Source organism: Perissodus microlepis, chromosome 3 (genome assembly GCF_051167445.1).
Source record: "Perissodus microlepis isolate ML-2025 ecotype Zambia chromosome 3, ASM5116744v1, whole genome shotgun sequence".
In the NCBI taxonomy this organism is placed as follows: Eukaryota; Metazoa; Chordata; class Actinopteri; order Cichliformes; family Cichlidae; genus Perissodus; species Perissodus microlepis.
Window position 1 is genome coordinate 30,897,201 of NC_140463.1, and position 24,189 is coordinate 30,921,389.

The following is a 24,189-nucleotide window of genomic DNA, read 5'->3' on the forward strand; positions in this document are numbered from 1 at the left end:
AGCAATAAAACCAGGAAAGCTTCAATTATCATTTTATATTTCTTAGTTTGATGATGTTATTTTTTATGAACAGCTCCTCCTAAGCCCACTGTGACCCTGCATCCATCCTGGACTCAGATATACAGCGGTGATACAGTCACTGTCAGATGTGAGATTCATGGAGGTGAAGGAGCTCAGTGGACGTATGAATGGAGACAAGGCTGGGTAAACATACGTGAAACATCCAGTGTATATACAATAAACAGCGTTACTGAGTCTGATGGTGGAGAATACAGCTGTCGGGCCACAAGAAGCTCTTCCTGGACAGAATGGAGTGACAGCACCTCATTGAGAGTAACAGGTGAGTTGGACATATTTCACATATTTTAATTTGTACTGAACAATGTTTCATCAACTCAACCAAACATTTTGTCTTTCAACAGCACTGTAGGTTTATTTTGTGTTTAGGATCAAAAGTAGTTTAAAATATCTTTCAGTGTCATTATAAAGATATTTAATAATAACTCAGTGAAACATCTGGAAAAGATTTTGTTAGTTTGATAGAAGATTTCAGTCCAAATGTAATAATCCCAGTCTGTCCCGTCTTGACCTCATGGCTGCACATGTGCAGTTTATCACTGCAGATCAGTTACTTCCTTTGTTTTTAGCATTTTTACATTCATTCCTCAACATTTCAGGTTTGACTACAATATAACCTCATTTTATTAGAGACTGTTCTGCTACTTTACAGGTTCCACTTAGATTCTTTCCTGTAATTGTTGTTCATGGAATCAATTAATTTTTTTAAATAAATGAAAAATAAAGGTTCTGATGAGGTCATCATGTGAAACTGGTACAGTTCAGTTCATGGAAAATCAGTCAGAGCCACAAGAACCTGTTTGTTATACAATAACTACAAATGTGACACACTCCAATGTCCCAAATCAGCAACTGCACCAGTTTCACATGATGACCTCATCAGAACTTTTAGAAAACGTTTCTCACTTGATAATTTCTTCCAGTCTTCTTAATCTGCTGTCAACTCGTAAAAAATAATCTGTAACTTTTGGAATCTGAACAAAAGATGATAACTGTGCAAAGTAAATACTGCACACTTTGTAAAAAATGTTGTGTTACAGTTTGAAATTGTTATGATGTGACTTTGTTTTAAAGTTTAAACTGTTTGTCTGTGAATCATTTGCTTTGCAGTGACTCTACTCTTATGTTATAAACAGCAGAGTTTTCATGTTTCTCTTCTCATAACTGGATCATTCTTATGTGAACAGTTCCCAATAAGCCCACTGTGACCCTGCAGCCATCCTGGACTCAGATATACAGCGGTGAGACAGTCACTGTCAGATGTGAGATTCAGGGAAGTGAAGGAGCTCAGTGGATGTATGAATGGAGACGAGGCCAGTCAAACACACCTCCAACATCCAATGCCTACAGAATCATCACAGTTACTGAGTCTGACAGTGGATTGTACAGCTGCCAGGGCAGAAGGGAGTATTTGTTAACAGAGTGGGGTGATATCATCAGACTGACTGTATCATGTAAGTTGATCACATGACAGGACATTTTAATGTTAATTTATTTTACACATTTCATACAAAAGTACAACAAAATATCAACAAAAGTAAACAAAGTTTTAATGGAGTTATAAACAGTAATCACTCAAAAGAAAAATATATTCAGTAAATCTGATGAAAATGAAATATAAACTGTAATGATCCCAGTTTCTTCACCTCAGTTGTCGCACATGTGGAGTTTTCATTACTGCAGCTCAGTGTCATGCTGATGCAGTTCTTTAGTTTTAGCATTTTTCTTTTTTTGTATTCCTCAAAGTTTCCATCTGACTACAATTTGGCCTCGTTTTAGGAGAGACTGCTCTGCTACGTTAGCCTTTCTCTAACTGCTGGTATGTTTACTCATAGCAGTATTTTTTTTTTTACTTTATTTATCTTTACATTTTCCAAATTAAACATCTTGAATTTGGGGCAAAATAAGAATTTAATTTTACTCTGAATGAAGATTATTTTCTGTAAAACTGAACTCAGATAAATGTTTTTACAAAGGTTTTGTGTAGTTTTGACTTTGTTGCTACATGAAGACTTTTTTTTCACCATTTATGAACTAATAATCACTTTCTGAGAGCAGAGCAGCCTCCAGCTTTGAATCCATCACTGGAAGTTTAACAGCATTGTTAGCAAACAAGAGCTAACTGACGACTCATGGATTATATGTTCATAAATGTATAAATATGTAAATATGAAGATGTAGAAATAAGTAAATTGTTAAATACAAAGATCATTAAATTACCTGGTTTAATTTATTTATTAAAAAAAAAAGAACCTTTTGATTTTCAAGCCAAATATCAGTCTGCTAATGATATATATATATTTTTTTAACAGCTCCTCCTAAGCCCACTGTGACCCTGCAGCCATCCTGGACTCAGATATACAGCGGTGTGATATACAGTGGTGAGACAGTCACTGTCAGATGTGAGATTCAGGGAGGTGAAGGAGCTCAGTGGATGTATGAATGGAGAGCAGCCAAGTTAAACACACCTCCAACATCCAGAGAATACACAATCAGCAGAGCTACTGAGTCTGACAGTGGAGGATACAGCTGCCGGGGTAAAAGAAGCTCCTCCTGGACAAAGTGGAGTGATATCACCAAATTAACTGTATTATGTAAGTTTGAAATATTCAGTAGGTTTGATGAAAAATGAAATACAAATGTAATGATCCCAGTTTCTTCACCTCAGTTGTTGCACATGTGGAGTTTTCATCACTGCAGCTCAGTGTCATGATGCAGTTCTTTTGTTTTAGCATCATTTAGCAAGTTTCGATTTGACTACAATTTGGCCTCATTTTAGGAGAGACTGCTCTGCTACGTTAGCCTTTCTCTAACTGCTGGTATGTTTACTCATAGCAGCAGTTTTTTTTTTTACTTTATTTATCTTTAATTTGCCAAATTAAACATAATGAGTTTGGGGCAAAATAAGAATGTAATTTTTTTCCAGTCTAGTTTTGGTCAATATTTGACTATAAAAATTGTTTATGCAATGTAAAATCTGAGAAACTGAAGTTGTTTACATGATATTGTGTTTTTATGTGTTGATGTTCAGTCTCACAGTTTAGTTTTGTGCACACCTGGTTGTTTTCAGTCACTCTGCTGGCAGAGTCTAAATATCAGTAAATTACCAGGTTTAATCTGTTTGTTTTTATTAAAATTTTTAATGTTGATTTTCAGTCAAATTGACACTGCGATGAAAAAAATGTGATTACCACAAACAAGAGCAATAAAACCAAGACAGCTTTAATGATCATTTCATATTTCTATAAGTCTGATGATGTGATATTTTTTATTTGATCAGCTCCTCCTAAGCCCACTGTGACCCTGCATCCATCCTGGACTCAGATAAACAGCGGTGATACAGTCACTGTCAGATGTGAGATTCAGGGAGGTGAAGGAGCTCAGTGGACGTATGAATGGAGACGAGGCCAGGTAAACATACATGAAACGTCCAATGAATACAGAATCAACAGAGTTACTGAGTCTGATGGTGGAGGATACAGCTGCCGGTCCACAAGAAGCTCTTCCTGCTGGACAGAGTGGAGTGACAGCACGCCATTGAGAGTAATAAGTAAGTTGGACATATTTCATACATTTTAATTTATACTGCACAATGTTTCATCAACTCAACCAAACACTTTGTCTTTCAACAGCACTGTAGGTTTATTTTGTTGTTTCGGATAAAAAGCAGTTTAAAATATCTTTAAATGTCTGAGAACCTTCACAGACATTTAAATGTCATTATAAAATATTTAATAATCGCTCAGTGAAACATCTGAAAAAGATTTTGTTAGTTTGATGAAAAAAAAAACAGTCCAAATGTAATAATCCCAGTCTGTCCCATCTTGACCTCATGGCTGCACATGTGGAGTTTATCACTGCAGATCAGTTACTTCCTTTGTTTTTAGCATTTTTACATTCATTCCTCGACGTTTCAGGTTTGGCTACAATATAACCTCATTTTATTAGAGACTGTTCTGCTACATTACAGGTTCCACTTAGATTCTTTCCTGTAATTATTGTTAATGGCATTCAATTATTTTAATTAATGAAAAATAAAGGTGTTCATGAGTGTCATAATATCTTTAATGATACGACAGCTAGAAGAACGTCCAGTGTAGAACAGATCCATTAGTGGATCAGTGGTTTAAGGTTCAGTTCATGGAAAATCTGTTAGAACCACTTGAAACCTGTTTGTTATACAAGTGTGAACTTGTACAATAACTACAAGTGTGACACACTCCAATGTCCCAAATCAGCAACTGCACCAGTTTCACATGATGACCTCATCAGAACTTTTAGAAAACATTTCTCACTTGATAATTTCTTCCAGTCTTCTTAATCTGCTGTCAACTCATGAAAAATAATCTGTAACTTTTGGAATCTGAACAAAAGATGATAACTGTGCAAAGTAAATACTGCACACTTTGTAAAAAATGTTGTGTTACACTTTGAAATTGTTATGTTGTGACTTTGTTTTAAAGTTTAAACTGTTTGTCTTTTAATCAGCTGTTTTGCAGTGACTCTACTCTTATGTTATAAACAGCAGAGTTTTCATGTTTCTCTTCTCCTAACTGGATCATTCTTATGTGAATAGTTCCCAATAAGCCCACTGTGACCCTGCAGCCATCCTGGACTCAGATATACAGCGGTGAGACAGTCACTGTCAGATGTGAGATTCAGGGAGGTGAAGGAGCTCAGTGGACGTATGAATGGAGACAAGGCCAGAAAAACATACCTGAAACATCCAGTGAATACAGAACCACAGTTACTGAATCTGATGGTGAAGGATACAGCTGCCGGGGCAGAAGGGACTATTTGTTAACAGAGTGGAGTGATATCATCAGACTGACGGTATTAAGTAAGTTTCATCCTCATCATCTGCCATCAAAATAAGTGAAAACACTTGTTTTGCAGCTTTGTAGCGGTTTCTTTTGTGCTGTTAAGTAAAATATTTTTCTTTTATTCTGATAACAAAAAACTGTAAAAAGCAGCTTTTTATTCACAGTGAAGAGAACAAAGCATATCAGAGTAACTTCTCTGCTGTGCAGCTCTAACACATGAAGTGCAGAACAAATGCTGAACCTGTTTCAGCTGCTCCACCACATCCACTAAGAACAACAGTAACATCCAATATTTTCTCTTCTGCATTTGTCTTATTTTTATTTTTTACCTGTTGCACCAACATATGATGCAGTTACTTCAGTTGTTTTTAACATGTTACCTCTTTTAAATTAATCTTAGAGGTTTTAGTTAAAGAGTCTGCTCTCATCAGAAACACACACTGCATCTTTTTCACTTAATGAACTCTGAACTGCAGACAACAATATGGCCTCATTTTATAGAGATTGACAGACCACGTGACTTTCATGTATTGCTTTGTGGGTACCCGTGGCAACAAAATCAAAACACTGCATCAGCCACTAGTATTTCCAGCACCGGTAATCATTAATTCTGCGGTTTTAATCCCTACTTGCATTTTATTTGCCCCCAAAACAGTTCTGTACAAAACGACGGACAACACGGCAGGTCCGTACAAAGACAGACTTGATGAAAAGGCAAAAAAAAAAAAAAAAAGGACGAGGAAAAAATCAAAGGAGTAAAAGGGTCAGATGCATACGAGCATACAGAGTGAAGGAAGGACGTTAGCGTGCTGCCCAACTTTCATCACGCACATTTTATTATTATGTGGTCCTAAGTTTTAGTGCATACACTCACAAGATGTTTATTAACTTCAGATCCCTGCAACAAGCCCAGGTCCAGTTTACTTTGGTGATTTGGACTATTCCATTTCACAGCTGTTGTTAAATTATTTTCCTTTATCTCCTGTACAGGCAAACGCAATCTATTTGTCGTTTCAGGTTGTAGTATTACACAACATTTTTGGATCTAATAGAAAAAAAATGAGTGTTTCGTAATTCATTAAATTTATTGTCTTTATTTATAACTGCCATTATTGTTTCATTCTATTATAGAATCTTACAAGAAAGAGGCAAAATTGTATTCCATCATGCTTTATTAGCTGCTTCACTGACAAACAAATCAACAATGCAAAAAAAAAAAAAACCAACATACTGGAAAACAGTTATTCATCACTTGATTGCTTCAATACAACCCTTGGGCACATATATGCGGGACGTTTTGTGGCTGTTTTGATATCGCTCTCTCTCTCTTAACCGATCAAATCTCGCTGTGATAGCAGCTTTAAACTCGGTATGACCAGGTTGATAGAGGGTGCCCAGTCTGGATCGCATTCCTGCATTTTGTAGGCTGGTTTTCCAACAAAACACAACAAACATTAGCCCGCAAAGCCACAGTGAACAAAGCAGCGTAGCGCAACGAATTCAATTCAAATCAATATAAGACTTATTTGTAACCTACATCAACAATTATGTTATGATAAATTACGTAATAACTACAACAGAAGACTTACCTTTGTGGAAATGCTTGGAGCAGACTAACATGTGAGCTGAAGTCTTCCTGGACGTTATATTTGGTCTTCGAATGGCTGAAATCCAGGCCATCTGTCGCCTCTTTGTTGCATCGGAAACATGGCTTGAACAATTTTTCTTCCACAACGTAATCCGATAAAAAACGATCTCTTTACCCGTCGGCTTCCCGTGGCTGTCATGCGTCACTATACGGCTAAGCTACTCACCCAGAGAAGAACGGCTGCTGCTGCCATCATCATCCGTCATCATTTCTGCTACACTGGCAGGGCTAGGGGCCAGGACTCTCCTCTTCGGGTTCTTGGGGGATGTTGCTAGCTCCGGGTCCGATAACAGGCACCACACCCGCAGTAGATGTGCTGCTCAGTGTGAGGTCTTGCAGCAAGCTATCAAATACGGCGCATTTCTCGGCTTTTAAAAAAACGCTATGCTTCGCCAGGTGTTTCATCAGATTCGAGGTGTTACCTCCTTTGCACAGTATCACAGTATCACCTTAAAGCACTTGTTGCAGGCTGCTGAGTTTGCATCTTTTGCTGTGAAGTACAGCCAGACTTTTGACTGCTTTGCCTTGGGCATTTTTAATCTGTAGCTCTGCTCTAAAAGAACATACGTACCTGGGCCCGCCTACTATCCTTGGAAAGGAAAAATGACTGGCTAGAGTCCAAAGTGTATGACATCTTACGAATAAAAAGCACCAAAATAAAGCACCGAAATGTGCGCTGCTTTTCGGTCTGATTACTACTGTTTATGTCAGAACCGATACCGGTACCCATCCCTAGTCCTTAGATGGCACCGCTCGGTCCTTGCAGCAGATTTCTACCAAAAGGAGCAATCACTTCTCTTGTAATAAAGCACATATTTCTACCGACTAATCTTCCCTGTATCCCATTTGTACAAATTTTAAAAAGTAAAATCAAATTCCTTAAAGTGTCTTTACATATCATACATCTATACAGTTCTTACTGGCCAATAACAATACATATATTATACATTTTAGTGCAAATCAAGTGAACCATGAAAAGTGTCTCATGCAAGCGCATTAGCCCAGGGAGCACATGTGGGTATGCTAGCATACTTCTCACAGGGATAACACAGCTAAGAAATCCTTAACAGCTTCTGCAATCACATTTCCAACAAAACATCATATCCTGACCGATTTTATAACTTTGAAACCGGACTGTGAATCACAATTCAATTTGCATAATTCGAGACTCACCAGGATATTCTTCACACAACACATTAACTCTGTAGCTCAACAGGATTGAAAGTTCCACAACAGCTTTGTGCATCTACAAAACAAAATCACTGCTCAAAACAAAGTTTCATGGAGCTCTTTTACCCATTAAACACAGTGCAATATATAGAGAGATGTACCTTGCTCCAGACAATATGGAGCACATATAATGCACACCGTAGAGCAGCGCTGCGGTGCATTCAAGGTACATAGGAAAACTTAAACTTAACAAAAAGTAAAACGTAAAAGTAAAAAAAAATACCATTTACAATAAAAATAACCATGGGTTACATAGACATTTACAGATAACTAGGACCAGAGTCTTTGTTCACACCAGCAGTTTATACCTAGCTGCCCTAAAATAACAGACCACAGATCAGGGTGAACTTTGAACTTGTTTTTGGGAAACAGAAGGCACGGAAATATACAAACAGTTTCCAGTTTACATTAATTTATGCATCCAAAAACCAGAGTAAAATAAATAAAAGTAAAACAATAATATAAATAAATGTCTCTCTCTCTGTCCAGTTCAAGTTAGTTTGACTCTTATCTGTGTTAACTAAAAGTTAACCTGTGTTAGCTCCTTCAGGGTTAACCAGCTTTCTTTCAGCTGCTCTTCAAACATTGATCAATATGAGCCGACTCAGTTTACTCACTAGACCTGCAGAGTGGCTGGTTAGGAATAATCAGTAACACAGTGAGTTACCAGTACAACACCAACACAACAAATGGAATTACAACACTGAAAGCACAAAATCAGCTATTCACAGATTTACAGAGAAAACCTTCCACAGTCACAGTCTGGTGTGGAATCAGTTCTTGGATTAAATCCTCTGTGTGTCACAGTAACAGAGTTTATGGTGGAGTCGTGTCACAGTTTAGAAGTGTGAGTCAGTTTCTCTGGAATATCAGTTGATCCATCAGGAATCCAGGGGTTTTGTTAAGGTCTTAAGGTCGGGGGCTCTAATCCACTGAACGGCTACCCTGAGCTACCCCTGAGCAAGGTACCATCCCTACACACTGCTCCCCGGGCGCCCAGTGGCTGCTAACTGCTTCACTGAGTGAATGGGTTAAATGCAGAGAGGAATTTCCCCATGGGGATCAATAAAGTATACATTATTATTAGGAACAGAAGATTTCAGTGGAAGTTCAGATCTCCTAGAGGTGGATCATTAAGGTTCAGCAGTATCAGGTTTCAATGCCAAGATCTGCACTCGGCTAATTAACCTGGCCTGTTGTGCAGCATAAACACTGAGGTCTTATTCCCAGCATTCCTAACAGTTCAGCTGGAAATCACATCCAAACTGCTCCCTGTAATGGCAGCGTGCTTATTAATCTGGCCTAAAGACATCTGTGCACATCGACAGGAAATGTCAGCTTCCACAGCAAAAGAATATAAAACACACTTACTAGGTCTCATCTTAGCTATCAGAGGCTTCAACATCAGATTTAGTAAAGAACACAAGCACATAGCATGCTAACTGACACCAAAGAAAACCAACTGTGACTCACCAAATCCTCATTTAAACTGCATCAAACAGATTTTATCCACCAGGACTGAAGTTGGACACCATCACTGTGAAAGACTGGAAATAAAAATGCATCTGTTTATAACTTGCTCTCTTGTTGAACCTCTTCCTCTCACTCAGGTTTCTCCTGCTTGCTGTCATATTTTCTTTAAGCTGTTTGAACACTTTGTAAAATGTGTTTCTGTTCATATAGACTGAGATTATTATTCTTTGTATAAACTGAGCTCACTGTTCAGAGACTGTACTACATGTTCACTGAGAGAAAATCTTTGTTGAACAGATAAACCCCGTCCTGTCCTCACTGTGTCTCCATCATGGCTGAGTCCTGGAGCCTCAGTAACTCTGAACTGTGAGGTTGAACATCCGTCTGCAGGATGGAGCTTCTACTGGTATAAAGCTGTTCCTGATCTATCAGAGAAATCCTCCAGTTATGAGCTGCTACCTGATGGCAGTGGGACTGCACAGGACTCCTACATCATTCATGGACAGACACACACAGCAGGATATGTGTGCAGAGCTGGAAGAGGAGACCCAGAGTATCACACTGATCACAGTCAACCAAAGTTTGTCTGGTCTGCAGGTCAGTTTGTTTCTCTCTGTCCTTTCAATGAGCTCATGTTAGCTCATCATTTTTATTCACCAAGATTTAGACCATTAAAATCTCATCTCCATGACAACCATTTATGCCTGTGTACATTAAAACTCCCCAAAAGAAGAACTGAACTGAATATTTTCCTTTCTCTCTGTGATCAAACCAAACTGAATTTCTTCGTTTCCTTTTCTTATTTTTCAGTTTTTATTTAATGTGATAACATGAAAAACAAAAGACATATATTAGATTTTTAATGTTTTCTCTTTGAATACTTTTACTTTGATATTTAAACTCATGTTTCTGTTTGTACTGATTATTTTTACTTAGTGCACAGACAGGATTTACACAGTTAAGACTCTTTGTTTAGTGCTCAGGTAGGTGCTCAGATAAAAAAAAAGTCAAATATAGTTAATAAAGAAACAAAGATGTCAGCAGGCAGGTTAACAGCTCTGACAAATACAAGAAAAACACTAACTACAGATGGACGCTAGAAGAAGACGTCACAAATAACAGCTGCTGTTATTGTTCGTTTAAAATATACTTCAAAGGTTTTTAGTTTTGGTCCTGCTGCTGCAAAATATCTCACTGTAGAAGGAATCTGTGAAACAGACAATATCACAGAATTATGACAGAAACATTACAGCAAATGACTGAAGTGTGTTCAGAGTGATCTGTATCAGGTGGATGATGCTGAGAGTGACGACTCAAAGCTCATTATGTCACATGACGTGTACCAAGCTCTACATGAGCTGCCAGCAGATAAAGCATGTGGGTTAGATCATCTTAAACATGTCAGTATTCGGCTCCTTTGTTTTCCATTGATTTGACTGTCTGTGTGATTCAGGGCTTGTTGTCTGACTGAGTGTTGTCTGTTGTATTAGTGCTGATCAGGGTTAAAGCTAAAGTCCCGTGAATTATTTGCCTTTAACCTCAGCCAGTATGATTTGGAAACTTGTAGAAAGAATTCTGCTGACAGATTAAGCTCCAACGCCCCAGCTTAAAAGTTATGTAACCCATGATGTCACGCCTTTTATGCAAATATCACCATGTGTAATAGCCACAGAAAATCTAATCTAAATGCTCAAATAAGCCATTTCTTCAACCACCAAACACAGCAAAAATAAGTGATGATTCAAAGAGCAGTTACATAAATGCAAAACAAACAAAACCGATCCAAAAATTCTCCAGACTCCATGTAATGATATAAACAAAGGCTAGTTAGCTTCTGCAGCTTTTTGCTGCACACTTAGTTTCACCACGCGCCAACCAAGATTCACTGAACCAGCCGCAAAAGAAGACCGCAAAAACGCTTCTGTTAGTCTGAGTCAAAGAGGGGATCAAAAATAATGAGAATCCTGGTTTACTGGTGTGCCAGTCTAAAGTAAAATGGGGTGATAGCAGTCCTAACATCTGTGAGCTTTGTCTCTTCACTGCATGTTGTTTTCAGATGTTCATTCAGCAGCGTCTCTCACAGTGAGTCCTGACAGAGTGCAACACTTCACCTTTGACTCTGTCTCACTGACCTGTGAGGGAAACTTCACTGAGTGGAGAGTGAGGAAGTTCTCTGAGGACGGCCGACTCTCTGACTGTAGGAGAATGACTGGATCCACATGTAACTTCAAAACATCAAAGTCAGATACTGCAGTGTACTGGTGTGAGTCTGGATCAGGAGAGTTCAGCAGTGCAGTCAACATCACTGTACAGAGTATGTTATTATACATTTACTTCTTGGATCTGAATGATTTAGACGTCACATGAACATTTGTCCCAGCTTTGCTCTATGTGAAGTAATTCTATGTGGTAAAACAAAAAAAAAACCTGAGACAATTTTAGACAAAAAAGCATCAAAATATTCTTGGTCTCATTTCACTCGATCTTTTCATGCTTTTCAAACATCACGTTTGTAAAAACTTGCAGACAGTAATTTTATATTTTCTCTGTCAGAATAAAACTCTAAAGAGCTCAACATCTCTGTTATCACATTAGATTAACTTTTATTGTCTCCATTATTTAAATAACACAACTATACAAATGTTTACAATTTGTATATTTGACTCCTGCAGGGAAAATAAAGGGAGCATCCCAACTATATTTCCAGCCCCCTTAATCAAATTTTGAATTTGGGATCTGAGCTTGACAGAAAGTTTGCAAAACTCTGTAGTGATAACATAACAGATTCAACAATCTCCCTATAAAATGTAACATGATGCATTTATTTACTCCATGGACCCTCAGCCTTCTAAAAAATGCAAGTGGTGACTACATGAATGATCCACATGATGAACCCACTGTAACTGAACATCTAAACACTGAAATATTGTCACTAGTTCAATATTGTCTCCAGTCATTAAAACCAGGCTGAGATCTCCGAAAGGAAAATCTCAGAAAATCTCTCTGAAGTCAGGTCTGCATGTAGATCATGAGACATGACTCAGAGCTTTTTCTAAAAGTTTTGCACCAGCTGGTCTGACTGAAACAATATGTTTGTTTTTTTGTTTTCACAGATTATTATTATTATAATGATGTTCCTATCCTGGTGAGTCCTGTTCATCCTGTGACTGAGGGAGCTTCTGTTAGTCTGAGCTGCAGTTTGAGAACACAAAAAATACTTTCCAATGTGTTTTTCTATCACAATGACAAACTTATTCAAAATGATACCCAAGGGGAGCTGAAGATCTCTGCAGTGTCAAAGTCTGATGAAGGTTTCTACAAGTGTCAGTACTCAGGAAGAGAGTCAGCACAGAGCTGGATGTCAGTTAAAGGTGAGCAGGATCAAAACATTTGATGTGTTTCTGTAAATGAGTTTCATAACTGAGAAATAACATCATATTATCTCTTTTAATGTTTTGAAGCCACCTGGGTCTATTTAGTCAGAACTTTATAAAACTATTATGTAATATCTCTAAATTGTCAGGTTTAATATTGTTGTGATTCAGGACTCATGTGTGGGACTCAGGTGAAAACAGCAGAGGATGTAATCAGTGAAATTTTCTTTATTCAAACAAAGGATAATTCATTTAGCTGCAACTATGCCTTACTTGGAGTCCAGACTAGCTGGGGGTAAAGGATAAAACAGAGGTCTGTGGAAACTGCTGAACGATGGGCAGGCAGGCAAGTGAGGAAGAGGCTCCGAGGGGGCAGCGGTGGTGGTGAATAGGGGGTTAATGAGCCAAGGTGGCAGGCGTCTGACTGGAGGTGAATGATGGCATGAAAACGAATCTTGAAGCAGGAAGAAACTGAAACAAGGGGAAAATAAAAATAAAAATCCTTTAACATAAAAAAACTATGATTCTTACAAAGGTGTTGTGTATTGTCAACATATAGAAAATACTGTATAAAGATTTAAAATATCATGTTATGTTTGACCTCTGACCTCACTTTTACTTTTCACATCTGCCTTTGTTGTCATGTTGAAACAAATCTGCCTTTGGACTTATTTTTACTGAACTACAAACTTCTGACAGTAAAAATAAAACTAACAAATAAAAAAACACAAATACGATACTGTCCCCTTAAATAAATACTGTCAACAGAGTGAGCTGCCTTAGCAGAGATTTGTGCTCTCAGAGTTCTTCTTTTATACTTTATTAATGATTAATTATTGTTTGTTGTTACAGTAACTGTGTCAGGAGCTGACAGCTCTTCATCTCCTGTGTGGTTGATGGTTGGACTGGTTTGTGGAGTCTCTCTCATTATTATTCTCCTGCTCTTGTTGTATCGCTGCAGACAGTCCAAGTGTAAGAGCCTCTTCTTTTCATTCTGTATAAGAGAGTTTATTTACTACATACACTTTAATTATTCACACATATACATGTATTCTGATCTCATGACACAAAATATCAGTGGAACAATTTATACATGACAAACATGTGTAATAACATTTGTCTCTCTCACAGATTCCTGCTTCACCAGGTTGGTAAAATACTTTTTATTATTATTTTAAACAAACATCAGTTACTTTTAAGTTTATTGTGTTTATTTCATGTTTCAGGTCGATCCAGTCTGAGAGTCACAGTCCGGGCTCCTCCACAAATCATGGAGTCAACCAGGATGAAACTCATGTGTACGGCTCTCCTCAGCATGGTCAGTATTTAATCTGATCTTTATTGTCATTATTAATATTGACTTTTAAAGTCTTCATTAGCAGTAACAGTTTTTCAAAGAACATTTATCAAAATCCAGCAAACTGACACATGCTCATAAAATGAGAAATAAACAGGATTTTACAAACTGATTGTATCTTTAACTCGACTAAAAGAATCCAATGTTGTTGTTTCATATCATAACAACACAAACAGTGACAACATTATAGGATCGTGGTTTGAAAATATCTTATAGTCCTGGTTTTGACTTAAACAGAATTATTTAAACTTTAGTTTTTTATTCAATGATTAATTTGACCCTGGCTCGTCTTTTTTTAGGTACCAATCACATCTATGACTCAGTTACGCCGGTTGAAGACAACAGAAATGGTGCAGTATATTTGTTGAAAAACACAGAGAATTTAGAGAAGAAATTTATTTTTGATTTAATAAAACTAATTCCATGTGAAATGTTTACAATCCTGTAACTAAAATATGAACATTTCAGGATCAGATGAACATCAAGATGTCACATACGCTCTTATTGAACTTAAAAACTTTGAAAAGAAGCGTAAGTACATAAAACACATGCAGCTTAAAAATAATAACTGTAAATATAATGTAAAAATACAAAAAATAAAGATTAAAAAAATAATTTTCTTGTGTCAAATAACCTGATCATCTTCACAGGGAAGCATCATGAACCAGAGCAGAGTGCTGTTTACTCTGAGGTGAAGACGGGAGCTGCAGGTACAGTCACAACAGTCTCATTCAGTGTTTGTACTGAAATGTGTGATTTCATTATGTTGCAGCTAATTATAGGTCAACATGGAGTTTAGTTATTCACTTATCAAGCTTAGCTGCTACACATCAGCAGAGTTAATCTGCAGTCATTTAGGGTTTTGGTGGGTTAGTCATTAAGTCAGGTGTATTTGTTTAACATGATACTGTTTTGTTGTGTTGTTGTGGTCATTCAAAGCACTCAAACACAGACACACTGGAGAACCAATTTATTGAGTGATTCAGAAAACACAGCAGGTCAGAATTTTTGCAAAGAACTCAAAACAACTTCTTCCACAGTTTGAGTTCAGTCTCTTCATCAGATCACAGGTTAATCTCACCAGCAGGTTTGTTGGGTTGCCTTTTATTAAAGTCTCTAATCTGGGAGGCAAAAAAGTCCACTTTTCAGCTGGATTTACTGAATCACAGCATCCATAGATTCTGAACTAGATCACTGATCACAAAACCAAACACCATCAAATAAAACACATAACCTGAGTGTGCTCGATCACTGGAGGCACAGCAGAGAACTGTTTAAGCTGGTTTTTGATACAGGAAAGTATCAGATGTGCCGATAGCATGGAAACGTGTGTGTGGAATAGATGTAGGACATCTAAAATATTAATAAGGGATAAAAGAAGGGAGTGATGCAGACGAGCACATGAGTATAAACGGAGCTGTTTGGGAAGGTTTGAGGTTCTTTATGTAGTTTGCTAAAGATTAGTAACATCGGAAGAAAGCACTGTGGAGTTCACAGTCAAAAGTTTCAGTTGCCCAATCACTGTGGACTTATGAACTGAAATAATTATTTTTTTGTCTCTCGAAAGAGTTGGAAGACTTTGTACCATGTTACTGCTTCCTCATTTGGACTTTCAAATCAGACTTGGTCTGCAGAGTTTAAATCCACCTCTACATCCAGCAGCTCTGTGTCATATATCTGCTGATCAAATGTATCCTGAGCTCTGACTTCTCTTTTAGAAGACAGTCTAATGTATGCTGAGGTCAAACACCCCAAAAAAGAAAAAGCCAAGAAAAAAGCAGGTAAACAAAGTCTGCCATCACCTCCACTGAATGTTGTTCAACATGTTTATCTGGTCTTAAAATCTTCTTTCCACTCACAGGAAAATCAAGTCCTGCAGCTGATGCAGCAGTTTATTCTGAAGTCACATTAGGAAGCTTTCCTGGTAATTATGCTGCCATGCAGGATGAGTTATCCTTCAAGTTATTAAATGGCAAACATCCTGAAACTTGGACATTTCTGTTCTTTGTGTGTTTGTCTTACAGGTCAGTGAGGAGAGCTGCAGCAGCAAAAAGAAGCATTTTATGAATCCACTGTTGCTCCTCTGCTGCTCAAATATCAGACACACTCAGTCTTTAGTTTTAATGATATTGAATAATAACATGATAACTGTCTTTTAGCATAAAGCACACAGAGATGTGTCCTGTTTCAGAGTCTTTATATTTAGCTGCTATTTTTATTCATCGTTGAGCTTTTGTATAAAACTTTGAATGTATCCTGTTCCACAGAGAAAAAAGTCTGTGATTTTTAGTAACTAATAGCAGCAACTTAAAGTCAGCAGAGTTACATTAGGAAGTGCTGGTATAAACACCCACAAATACTTATACTGTCTGAGTGTAAAGATCTATATTGTGTAAAAAAAATAATTAGTTGGTATAAAAACATGAAAAAGCTCTGGTTGCTTCATGATTCATTTAATGTCAGATACTTTTATTGTAGTTTTAGTGTATCTCTCTTGTATTTTAATCTGAAGCTGTGAATGTTATTTTTTTATTTTATTTTAATGTTGTTTGCTGTTCTCACTTTTTCTGGATTTTACATAGTTTTTTAAAAGTTATTTATTTTGAATGTAGAGCACAGTCATCAGCTCTGTTGTTTTAAACATAGTATATAAATACATTTGACCTTGACTTCACTTTCTCTTGTATTTTAATCTGAGTAAAGATTTAATATTGTTTGGGCTTGATTAGATTTCCTTGGCTTTATGATTGGCTTTAAAGCTTTTATTGAAGCTGTATTGTGATACTACCTTATATTTTTTCAGTAGGGCGCAGTGCTCTCCATTTAGAAGTATGTTCAGTTCATGTATGTACACATTCCTACTATTATTAATTACTAATTATTGAAGAAAGAAAGGTCGCAGTGGATATTTGTGTCCAGAGCTCTGCGAGTTGATGATCCAGTCATGGCCTTTGATGATGTTGAGCCATCACTCGCTGTCCTGTGCTTGTCCCACATGTGGCTTTCTAGAGGAACAAAACACAGCTGGGTGCGAAAACATCTTCAGTACACACTGTGAGGTGCAGCTCTGCATTATTTGTTTGTTTTTAAAATATTATTACCCTCCATCCAGAAGCAGACGTGGACAGGTCACCACTGTGTCACATGACTAACTCACAGAGACACACAAACATTCAAATACAACGGCACAGGAGTTTTACTTTGTTTGTTGTTAGACTAGAATAGAATTATTGTCATTGCACATGTCACAAATAAAAGGCAACAAAATGCAGTATTGTTGTTGTTTTGTAGTATCTTAAAATACACTATGTAAGTTTTGGTATTATTTCCCAATATGTACTGTGTAACTTTTATGAATTTATGAAGATATTGAATTTAACTGTAGTGAAACCCTAAACTCAGAGATCCTGGTCTAACTCTACAGATCTCCTCTGGAACCAAACTTTATTTTTTACTTGTTTGAGAAAATACTCACATAAACACAAATTAATCTATGATAAGGAATAATAATGCATATATATTTGAACTTTAGTCAATTTAATTTATCAGTGTTGTAGTGTTTACATGTTTTTAAACTGATGCATCAAGAAACAATACAGGAAAAAACCTACTCACACATATTCAGTGAAACTTATCAGGAGCTGCAGCTACGTCAAACTGACCCAAACTAACTTAATTTCATTTTGTAATTTCTCTTTTTTCTGTCTCTTCCGTTCCTTTCCATCAGATGAGCATCTCTAACATTACCTGCTTCACACTGCCTGACTTGATGAGAGAGGCTGCACGTGCGCATTGATGCACAACTTTGGTTTTTATCAGCGTGCTGTATAATATCAAACAAAACTGGAAAAATGAGCACACAGAAAAACATATTTGCTCTGTCTGGTCTGTTTCCTAGACCTGTGATGATAAAGGATAAAGATTTTACCTTCAGAGTCTGTCATTTAGAAGAGTCTGTTACAGAAGCAGAAAAATCTGTGTCTGTTGGACATATAGCTGTAACTGTGCCCAAATTTAAAGCCCCTTGACTCCAATCTTTAAATTTAACAAGATGTTTAAATCCACTTCTTCAAATTTAGACATTTGGCTTGAGGGGGCGTTCCAGCTGAAAATTTAGACTTCTGGCATCAATTTGAATAGATCACTGTTCTGTTCGGCCATCAGGGGTTTTCTGAGCTTTCTGCTCAAAAATGAAATATCCAAAATAAACTAATTATAAACTTTCTCAAAAAGGAAGATTTTAAGTCTAATTTTCAGGTTTGGCCACATTTCATTGACTCATTTTATTAGTGACTGGTCTGCTATATTATTCATCTTCAAACTGAGCATCAGGAAGAAAGGTGATTGAATGTGACATGGCTGACAGGCTGGTCTGGGTTATCTGGGTTTACTAGTAAAAGAGCAGAAAGGAGAAAATCCCCAGTGAGTGGCAGTTATCTGGGTGAAAATGCCTTATTGATGTCAGGAGAATGACCAAACTACTTTAAGCCAATAGTTTCAGGTTTTGCCACTGAGCAGGGAAGCAGGACTCAATAGCTGCACTTTCTTAGCAGAAACAGGGAATTTTTTACAAGTGAAAATGGTGAGAGAAAAAAAAAAACAGTTAAAAAAGTGACATCCACAGCAGTGTAACCCCAGCTCCTGGTCTGATTCTCCAAATACAAAAACTCCTTCCACAGCTTTTCCAGAACTATTTAAAAAAAAGTCTCTGAGCTTTCCCCTCCCCAAGATACCTGGACATAAAGGAGAAAACGGGTACGTAATTTTAAAAACACAAAAAGGAAGTCTTGACTTACAAGCCAGAGTGACACTGACTCTTTGTCCTGCAATGATCCAGCATCAACTGAAGCTCTGCACTCTGCAACCCAGAGGTGGACCCTCCTCACTGTCCCAAAACTACACAAATATGAGAACACCAGAACAGACACACACACACACACACACACACACACACACACACACACACACACAGAGAGAGAGATAGTGGCTGCATGACTGGCAGGACTCTTGTGAACCACACTGTTTAAACAGATGATCTCGTGGTCTTTAGTCCTCGTAGCGCTGGTCTCCCGCAGCGCCTTCACGCATGTTCTGCTTCTAGTGTGGTGATATCAGACATATCCAAATGTTTGACTTTTGGTTTTGTTTGTTTGTTTTTATCCTGAAATAAAGCGGGCACTTGTACGTACAGAAAGGTTTTTGAAAGACAAAATTATGGGATTTGTGAAGCTAAACTTAATAAATGTTACGTGTGGTCAGATTGCTTCTTATTTGTGTGTGAATTGAAGTAATTATAATAAAATTTAAATTGCTTGTCTATTTGCCTAACAATTCCTCTTATCATGCCTTGTGGCAAAGGATGAAAATAGTAATGCACTCCAGAGTGTGAATATGGACATTACTCTTATTTTTATTGCATAAATGGACAAGAGCGTGATAGTAAAGCACAACCTGTCATGCTTCCAGAATAGAAAATAACTGCACTATGCTGGCAACACAACTTTGGCTCTGTCAAAGCATCTGCACACAGACAGCATGCTAATGCTAACCTAGCCAAGAACCAAGAGTGATATTAAAGCTGAGTGAATGCTGACCCCAGCAGCCAGAACCTGAACTTCAAAAGGTAACAAACAGAGGAGCAGTCAGACTGCAGCGTCTGTTTCTACCTGTTCATGTTTCTACAGAGAATCACCATCAAGATCGCGTCTCTCTGTGCTGGTTTTCATCTTTGCTTGGTGCTGTCGACTTTAAGGTTCATTCCTGAATACTAAGAGAAAAATTATATTTGTGTCCTCATTAGGACAGGGATTTGTGTTGGTGTGTGACTGTAACCTCAGGTTTGTATTGTTAAATGGAGATTATTAGCTTGTGTATTTCAGGTTATTTTATAGAGTAACATATTGCATTACTTTTAATGCAAAATGTTTTAGTGTAACAAGTGTAATTCATTACTTTTTTGAGTAACAATACCAACACTGATCACAACAAAGAGGGAAAATACCTCCAACATGCACAAACATTTGATTACAGAGCATGGAGCTCTTTTTTGTGATAAATGTATTTTATTTACTTTTTAAATCACCAGTAGACCTTATTTTTGACCTTATAAACAACTTTTTTTAGTTTAATTTAGTTTTCATAGAAAGGTGGTCCTCACAGAGACTACAAACATCATCTCTGCTTGCCGTACAAGTCACAGGACGCCACCGATACTATATCTATGTCATATTATTATTTAATGTCATTTTAACAAAAGTGACAAAAAAGTGAGTGTGTCTGATATTTGGGCAGCAGAGGAGCAACAGTGGATTCATAAAATGCTTCTTTTTGGCTTTGCTGCTGCAGCTCTCCTCACTGACCTGTAAGACAAACACACAAAGAACAGAAATGTCCAAGTTTCAGGATGTTCACCATTTAATAACTTGAAGAATAACTCATCCTGCACAGAAGCATAATTACCAGGAAAGCTTCAGAATAAACTGCTGCATCAGCTGCAGGACTTGATTTTCCTGTGAGTGGAAATAAGATTTTAAGACCAGATAAACATGTTGAACAACATTCACTGGAGGTGATGGCAGACTTTGTTTACCTGCTTTCTTCTTGGCTTTTTCATTTTTGGGGTGTTTGACCTCAGCATACATCAGATTGTCCTCTAAAAGAGAAGTCAGAGCTCAGGATACATTTGATCAGCAGGTATATGATACAAAGCTGTTGGACATGTGGACTTAGAAGTGGATTTAAACTCCTGACAAGTACAATACATTTAAAGAAATTGAAATAAAAATCAACTGTTAGCGGCGACATTTCAGCTTGTGTCTTATTTGTGTGTGTGAAGTAGGTGGAGGCTGTCTGAACTCAGATGCATCTGATACTCATTGCACTCACTGCTGTGTTGAAATCCAGCTCTCCCAGGTACTCATTGCCAGACTGTTGAACTACTCAGTTGGTAGCATCACTAAGACCACATGACTTGTGATGTTTATGTACTCACCTGCTAAACTAAGCAGCCTTACCTACCGAGTCTGTCTTCTTTGACTGAGATCCATTCTGGCACATCAGGCATCTGCAGAGACTTACCTGAGAGCTGAGTCATACCAAGTTTAGGATTTATGGAGCTTTTGACACACTAACCTGTTAGCAGAACTAAATATGTCCATGATGGAGACCTTTGGAAAAAGTCACCTCTGAACTGACTTAAGTGATTGTGAGATGAACCTGTTAAACTTTCGACAACCGATCTGATGAAGAGACTGAACTCAAACTCAAACCTTGGAAGAAGCTGTTTTTATTGTTCTTTGCAAACATTCTGACCTGCTGTGTTGGTCGCAAATTGGTCGCACTCTAGAGCCCTGCATGTGATTGAAAAACTGCATCTTGTGTTGTCAGGGGTTGGGAGTATTTTTCATTTCTGTACCAGTAGTATTTCCATCTAGAAGATGATGATGATGATGATGATGATGATGATGATGATGATGGGCTCACAGAGCAATTCAAGGTCACACTGCCCCCTATTGGAACAGCTGTCCTATCAGCACCAAGTCTTGCCTTTGGTTTATCTGTAGTTCATTTTAGAACAATAACATAAAAGTAAATGACTGAATCAGAACAATTTAAAGAACTGGGTGGAAATATGTAAATGATAAAATGTCATGAAACCTAATGGTGAAGCTACAGCATTCCTGCGCCACATTGCAGGGAGGCAAATAGGGACGATTAGGGTGTCACAGCACCCTCTTTTGAAACACCAACTTTTAGATAATAAACCACAATAAAATTTTATACTATAAAATTTTAATTTTATTCTGCCAAAAATGTTCACATTAAATTATATTTTTAATATAAATACACTTTTTACTAACTACAACACTGAACCTGATAAGCTTTTAAGAAAAGTGGATACAGTGGAAAAAACAATTATTTGAACACCTGCCTATTTTTTGTCTCCTACTTACAAAGAAATGAACAGTCTCTAATTTTTGTGGTTGTTTCATTTATTTATTTATTTTATTTTTTATTAACAGATTGATTAAATTATGTTAAATAGCACATATAAATGTAAAAATCAGTTCAGATACTTACCTTCAGCATTTTCATAGATGACTGTACAGGACGCTAAAAATGAATAAAATCTCATCAGACATACAGCTAATAAAATCAATATGAAATTAAACTTTTTTAAGGCAATTTTTTAGGTGAAACAATGATCACAACATTGGTGTGCTGCTATTTGTCAAACAGGCTCTAAACACAATAACTAAAACAACTGTAACACATTTTGTTTAAACAATCACAAAATATCACAAGTCTGCTTTGTTCCAGCTCTCAGGTAAACAGGTTAAAGCAGTGACACACTGTAATTCTCACAAATCAGAAACATTTTCATTAATCGCTGCCATTCAAACAATGTCAGACGTGTACTTACAGAAAAAGCCCATCATGCAGAGCAAAGAGTGCCCCATCATCACATCCAGCCTCCTGCACTCTGATCCACAGATAAATCAAAGAGTTTTACTTTACAGGAAAAGAGAAGTTGCGTTTAATATAGATACAACAAGAGTTTTTCTATAGGTTTCCTCTTCTGATTGGTCTCTCTGTGCTTCCTTCCCTTTCACACAAATGTCAAACAGCTCTTGTAGCTTTGACCGCAGCAGTTGTGTGACATATTTATATTTCCTGTCCACTGCAAACATAGAAGCTTGTTACTTGTGTTGTGTTGTTTCCTTTCTCTGCAATGTGCAAAGCTGTTCTGTTGCTTCAAGTCAGGAGACATATTTTGCCTTTTTTTGTGTGATTTTTGCAGTTTCCTGTGGATTATTATCATGCTGCAGAATTCCTTTTCCAGCAGGTCTCTGCAGACTGGGAGTCATCTTATCATCCAGTGTTCTGATATATCCACAGCATTCATTCTCCCCCAACATGTTTTGTTTTCAGCCTCTTGTCGTCAATCTCCTGGACTCTGCACTCACAGAGATAGTTGTGTTCTAGAAACATTTTTCTATCATGTTTTCCATCTTTCTGAAGTCTCACAATCTGATTTTTCTGTCATTCTGGAACTTATTTTGCATATGTATTCATGATGTAGACAGGTAGTGTAACACACATATAAACCTGGAATACCATAGATCTCTAAATGATCTGATTTTGTTGTTGAATTTTGCTTTTAAGTTTGGTTTGAGACCCAAACCCAGGAAATGACTCACTGTGTGGTTGAAGTGAAACTAAAGTAACAAAGACAATAAATAAATTCATAGTTAGGTTTATTATCTGCTGCCATTCAAAACAAAGAACAAACGCATTTATTCTGAATTCTTTGTGTTGTTTTGACATATATGTACAGATGCACACTGACCTTAGCATCTGACTACACGTAAATACAATAAAAGAAAACAAACAGATGATGTGAAATAATGACTGAAACACTGTAATGATGATGTTTGAAGTTTAAATTTACACCCTCCACTCAATAATTAATGTGATATATGATATAATAATATGTAACATATGAACATATAACACCCGTTATTAAACAGCTCCATTGGCTTCCAGTTCACCTCCGTGTCAATTTCAAGATCCTGCTTCTTACTTTCAAAGCGCTTCGTAACTTCACTCCCCTATATTTATCTGATCTTCTCCATACATACTCACCCACTCATACACTTCGCTCGTCTTCAGCTTCCCTTCTGTCTGTTCCACCTGCTCGCCTGACTACCATGGTATTTAAGAACAGGAACAAATAACAAACTTGGGTATGCTAAAATAAAATGAACTCCGGGCATGCCTGGTTATTTCAGAAGGTTGAAGTCAGGTGTGCTACATATATATTAATATTTACACCATGCAGAGAAATGCAGCTGTTTTTCAGCGTGGGAAACTGAAAGTTTCTCTTGGTGGCCACAGACATTTTTCTTTGGGCCAGTATGTGTCTTCACCAGTGATGCTTCTTTTAAACTGTTTTCACACATTGTTATACCTGTGAATTTCCACTGTGCAATGTGTAGGCGTAAAGAGTTACAGATTATTTATGCTTTTCTAATTCAGATATATATGAAAATTTATAGCAAATCCATGCAGACTGTTAGAATAAACTGTGGCAGAATTAAACATGTCACTGTAGTAGTTGTTCTGTAGATGTGATTTTAATGGAATTTTTTTTGTAGTGTTTTAAAGTTTTTTAACTTTATGAAAAAGTAAACAGTATACTCCATT

At 37.2% G+C, this 24,189-nt stretch overlaps 1 protein-coding gene and 1 long non-coding RNA gene across 2 annotated transcripts in view; one reads left to right on the forward strand and one right to left on the reverse strand.

Annotated features, from left to right (window-relative positions):
* The window catches only part of LOC146391161 (basement membrane-specific heparan sulfate proteoglycan core protein-like), a 30,508-nt gene extending 13,289 nt beyond the window's left edge, over positions 1–17,219 (forward strand). The window contains exons 7-23 of the mRNA XM_084922719.1: positions 74–340; positions 1,266–1,532; positions 2,391–2,672; positions 3,359–3,628; positions 4,655–4,918; positions 9,550–9,849; positions 11,309–11,566; positions 12,366–12,623; positions 13,479–13,598; positions 13,758–13,773; positions 13,853–13,944; positions 14,283–14,333; positions 14,452–14,514; positions 14,634–14,693; positions 15,702–15,764; positions 15,845–15,907; positions 16,008–17,219. Of these exons, the coding sequence (XP_084778845.1) occupies positions 74–340; positions 1,266–1,532; positions 2,391–2,672; positions 3,359–3,628; positions 4,655–4,918; positions 9,550–9,849; positions 11,309–11,566; positions 12,366–12,623; positions 13,479–13,598; positions 13,758–13,773; positions 13,853–13,944; positions 14,283–14,333; positions 14,452–14,514; positions 14,634–14,693; positions 15,702–15,764; positions 15,845–15,907; positions 16,008–16,015 (2,702 nt within the window). The 3' untranslated portion in view covers positions 16,016–17,219. The remainder of the gene's footprint in view (positions 1–73; positions 341–1,265; positions 1,533–2,390; positions 2,673–3,358; positions 3,629–4,654; positions 4,919–9,549; positions 9,850–11,308; positions 11,567–12,365; positions 12,624–13,478; positions 13,599–13,757; positions 13,774–13,852; positions 13,945–14,282; positions 14,334–14,451; positions 14,515–14,633; positions 14,694–15,701; positions 15,765–15,844; positions 15,908–16,007) is intronic.
* Positions 17,220–20,082: 2,863 nt separating this feature from the next.
* LOC146391162 (uncharacterized) lies at positions 20,083–21,495 on the reverse strand. Its single transcript, XR_014799138.1, has 3 exons — positions 20,573–21,495; positions 20,443–20,492; positions 20,083–20,342 (listed from the first exon to the last, which is right to left on the reverse strand). It is a non-coding gene; the product is annotated as an uncharacterized LOC146391162 (long non-coding RNA).
* Positions 21,496–24,189: the final 2,694 nt, after the last annotated feature.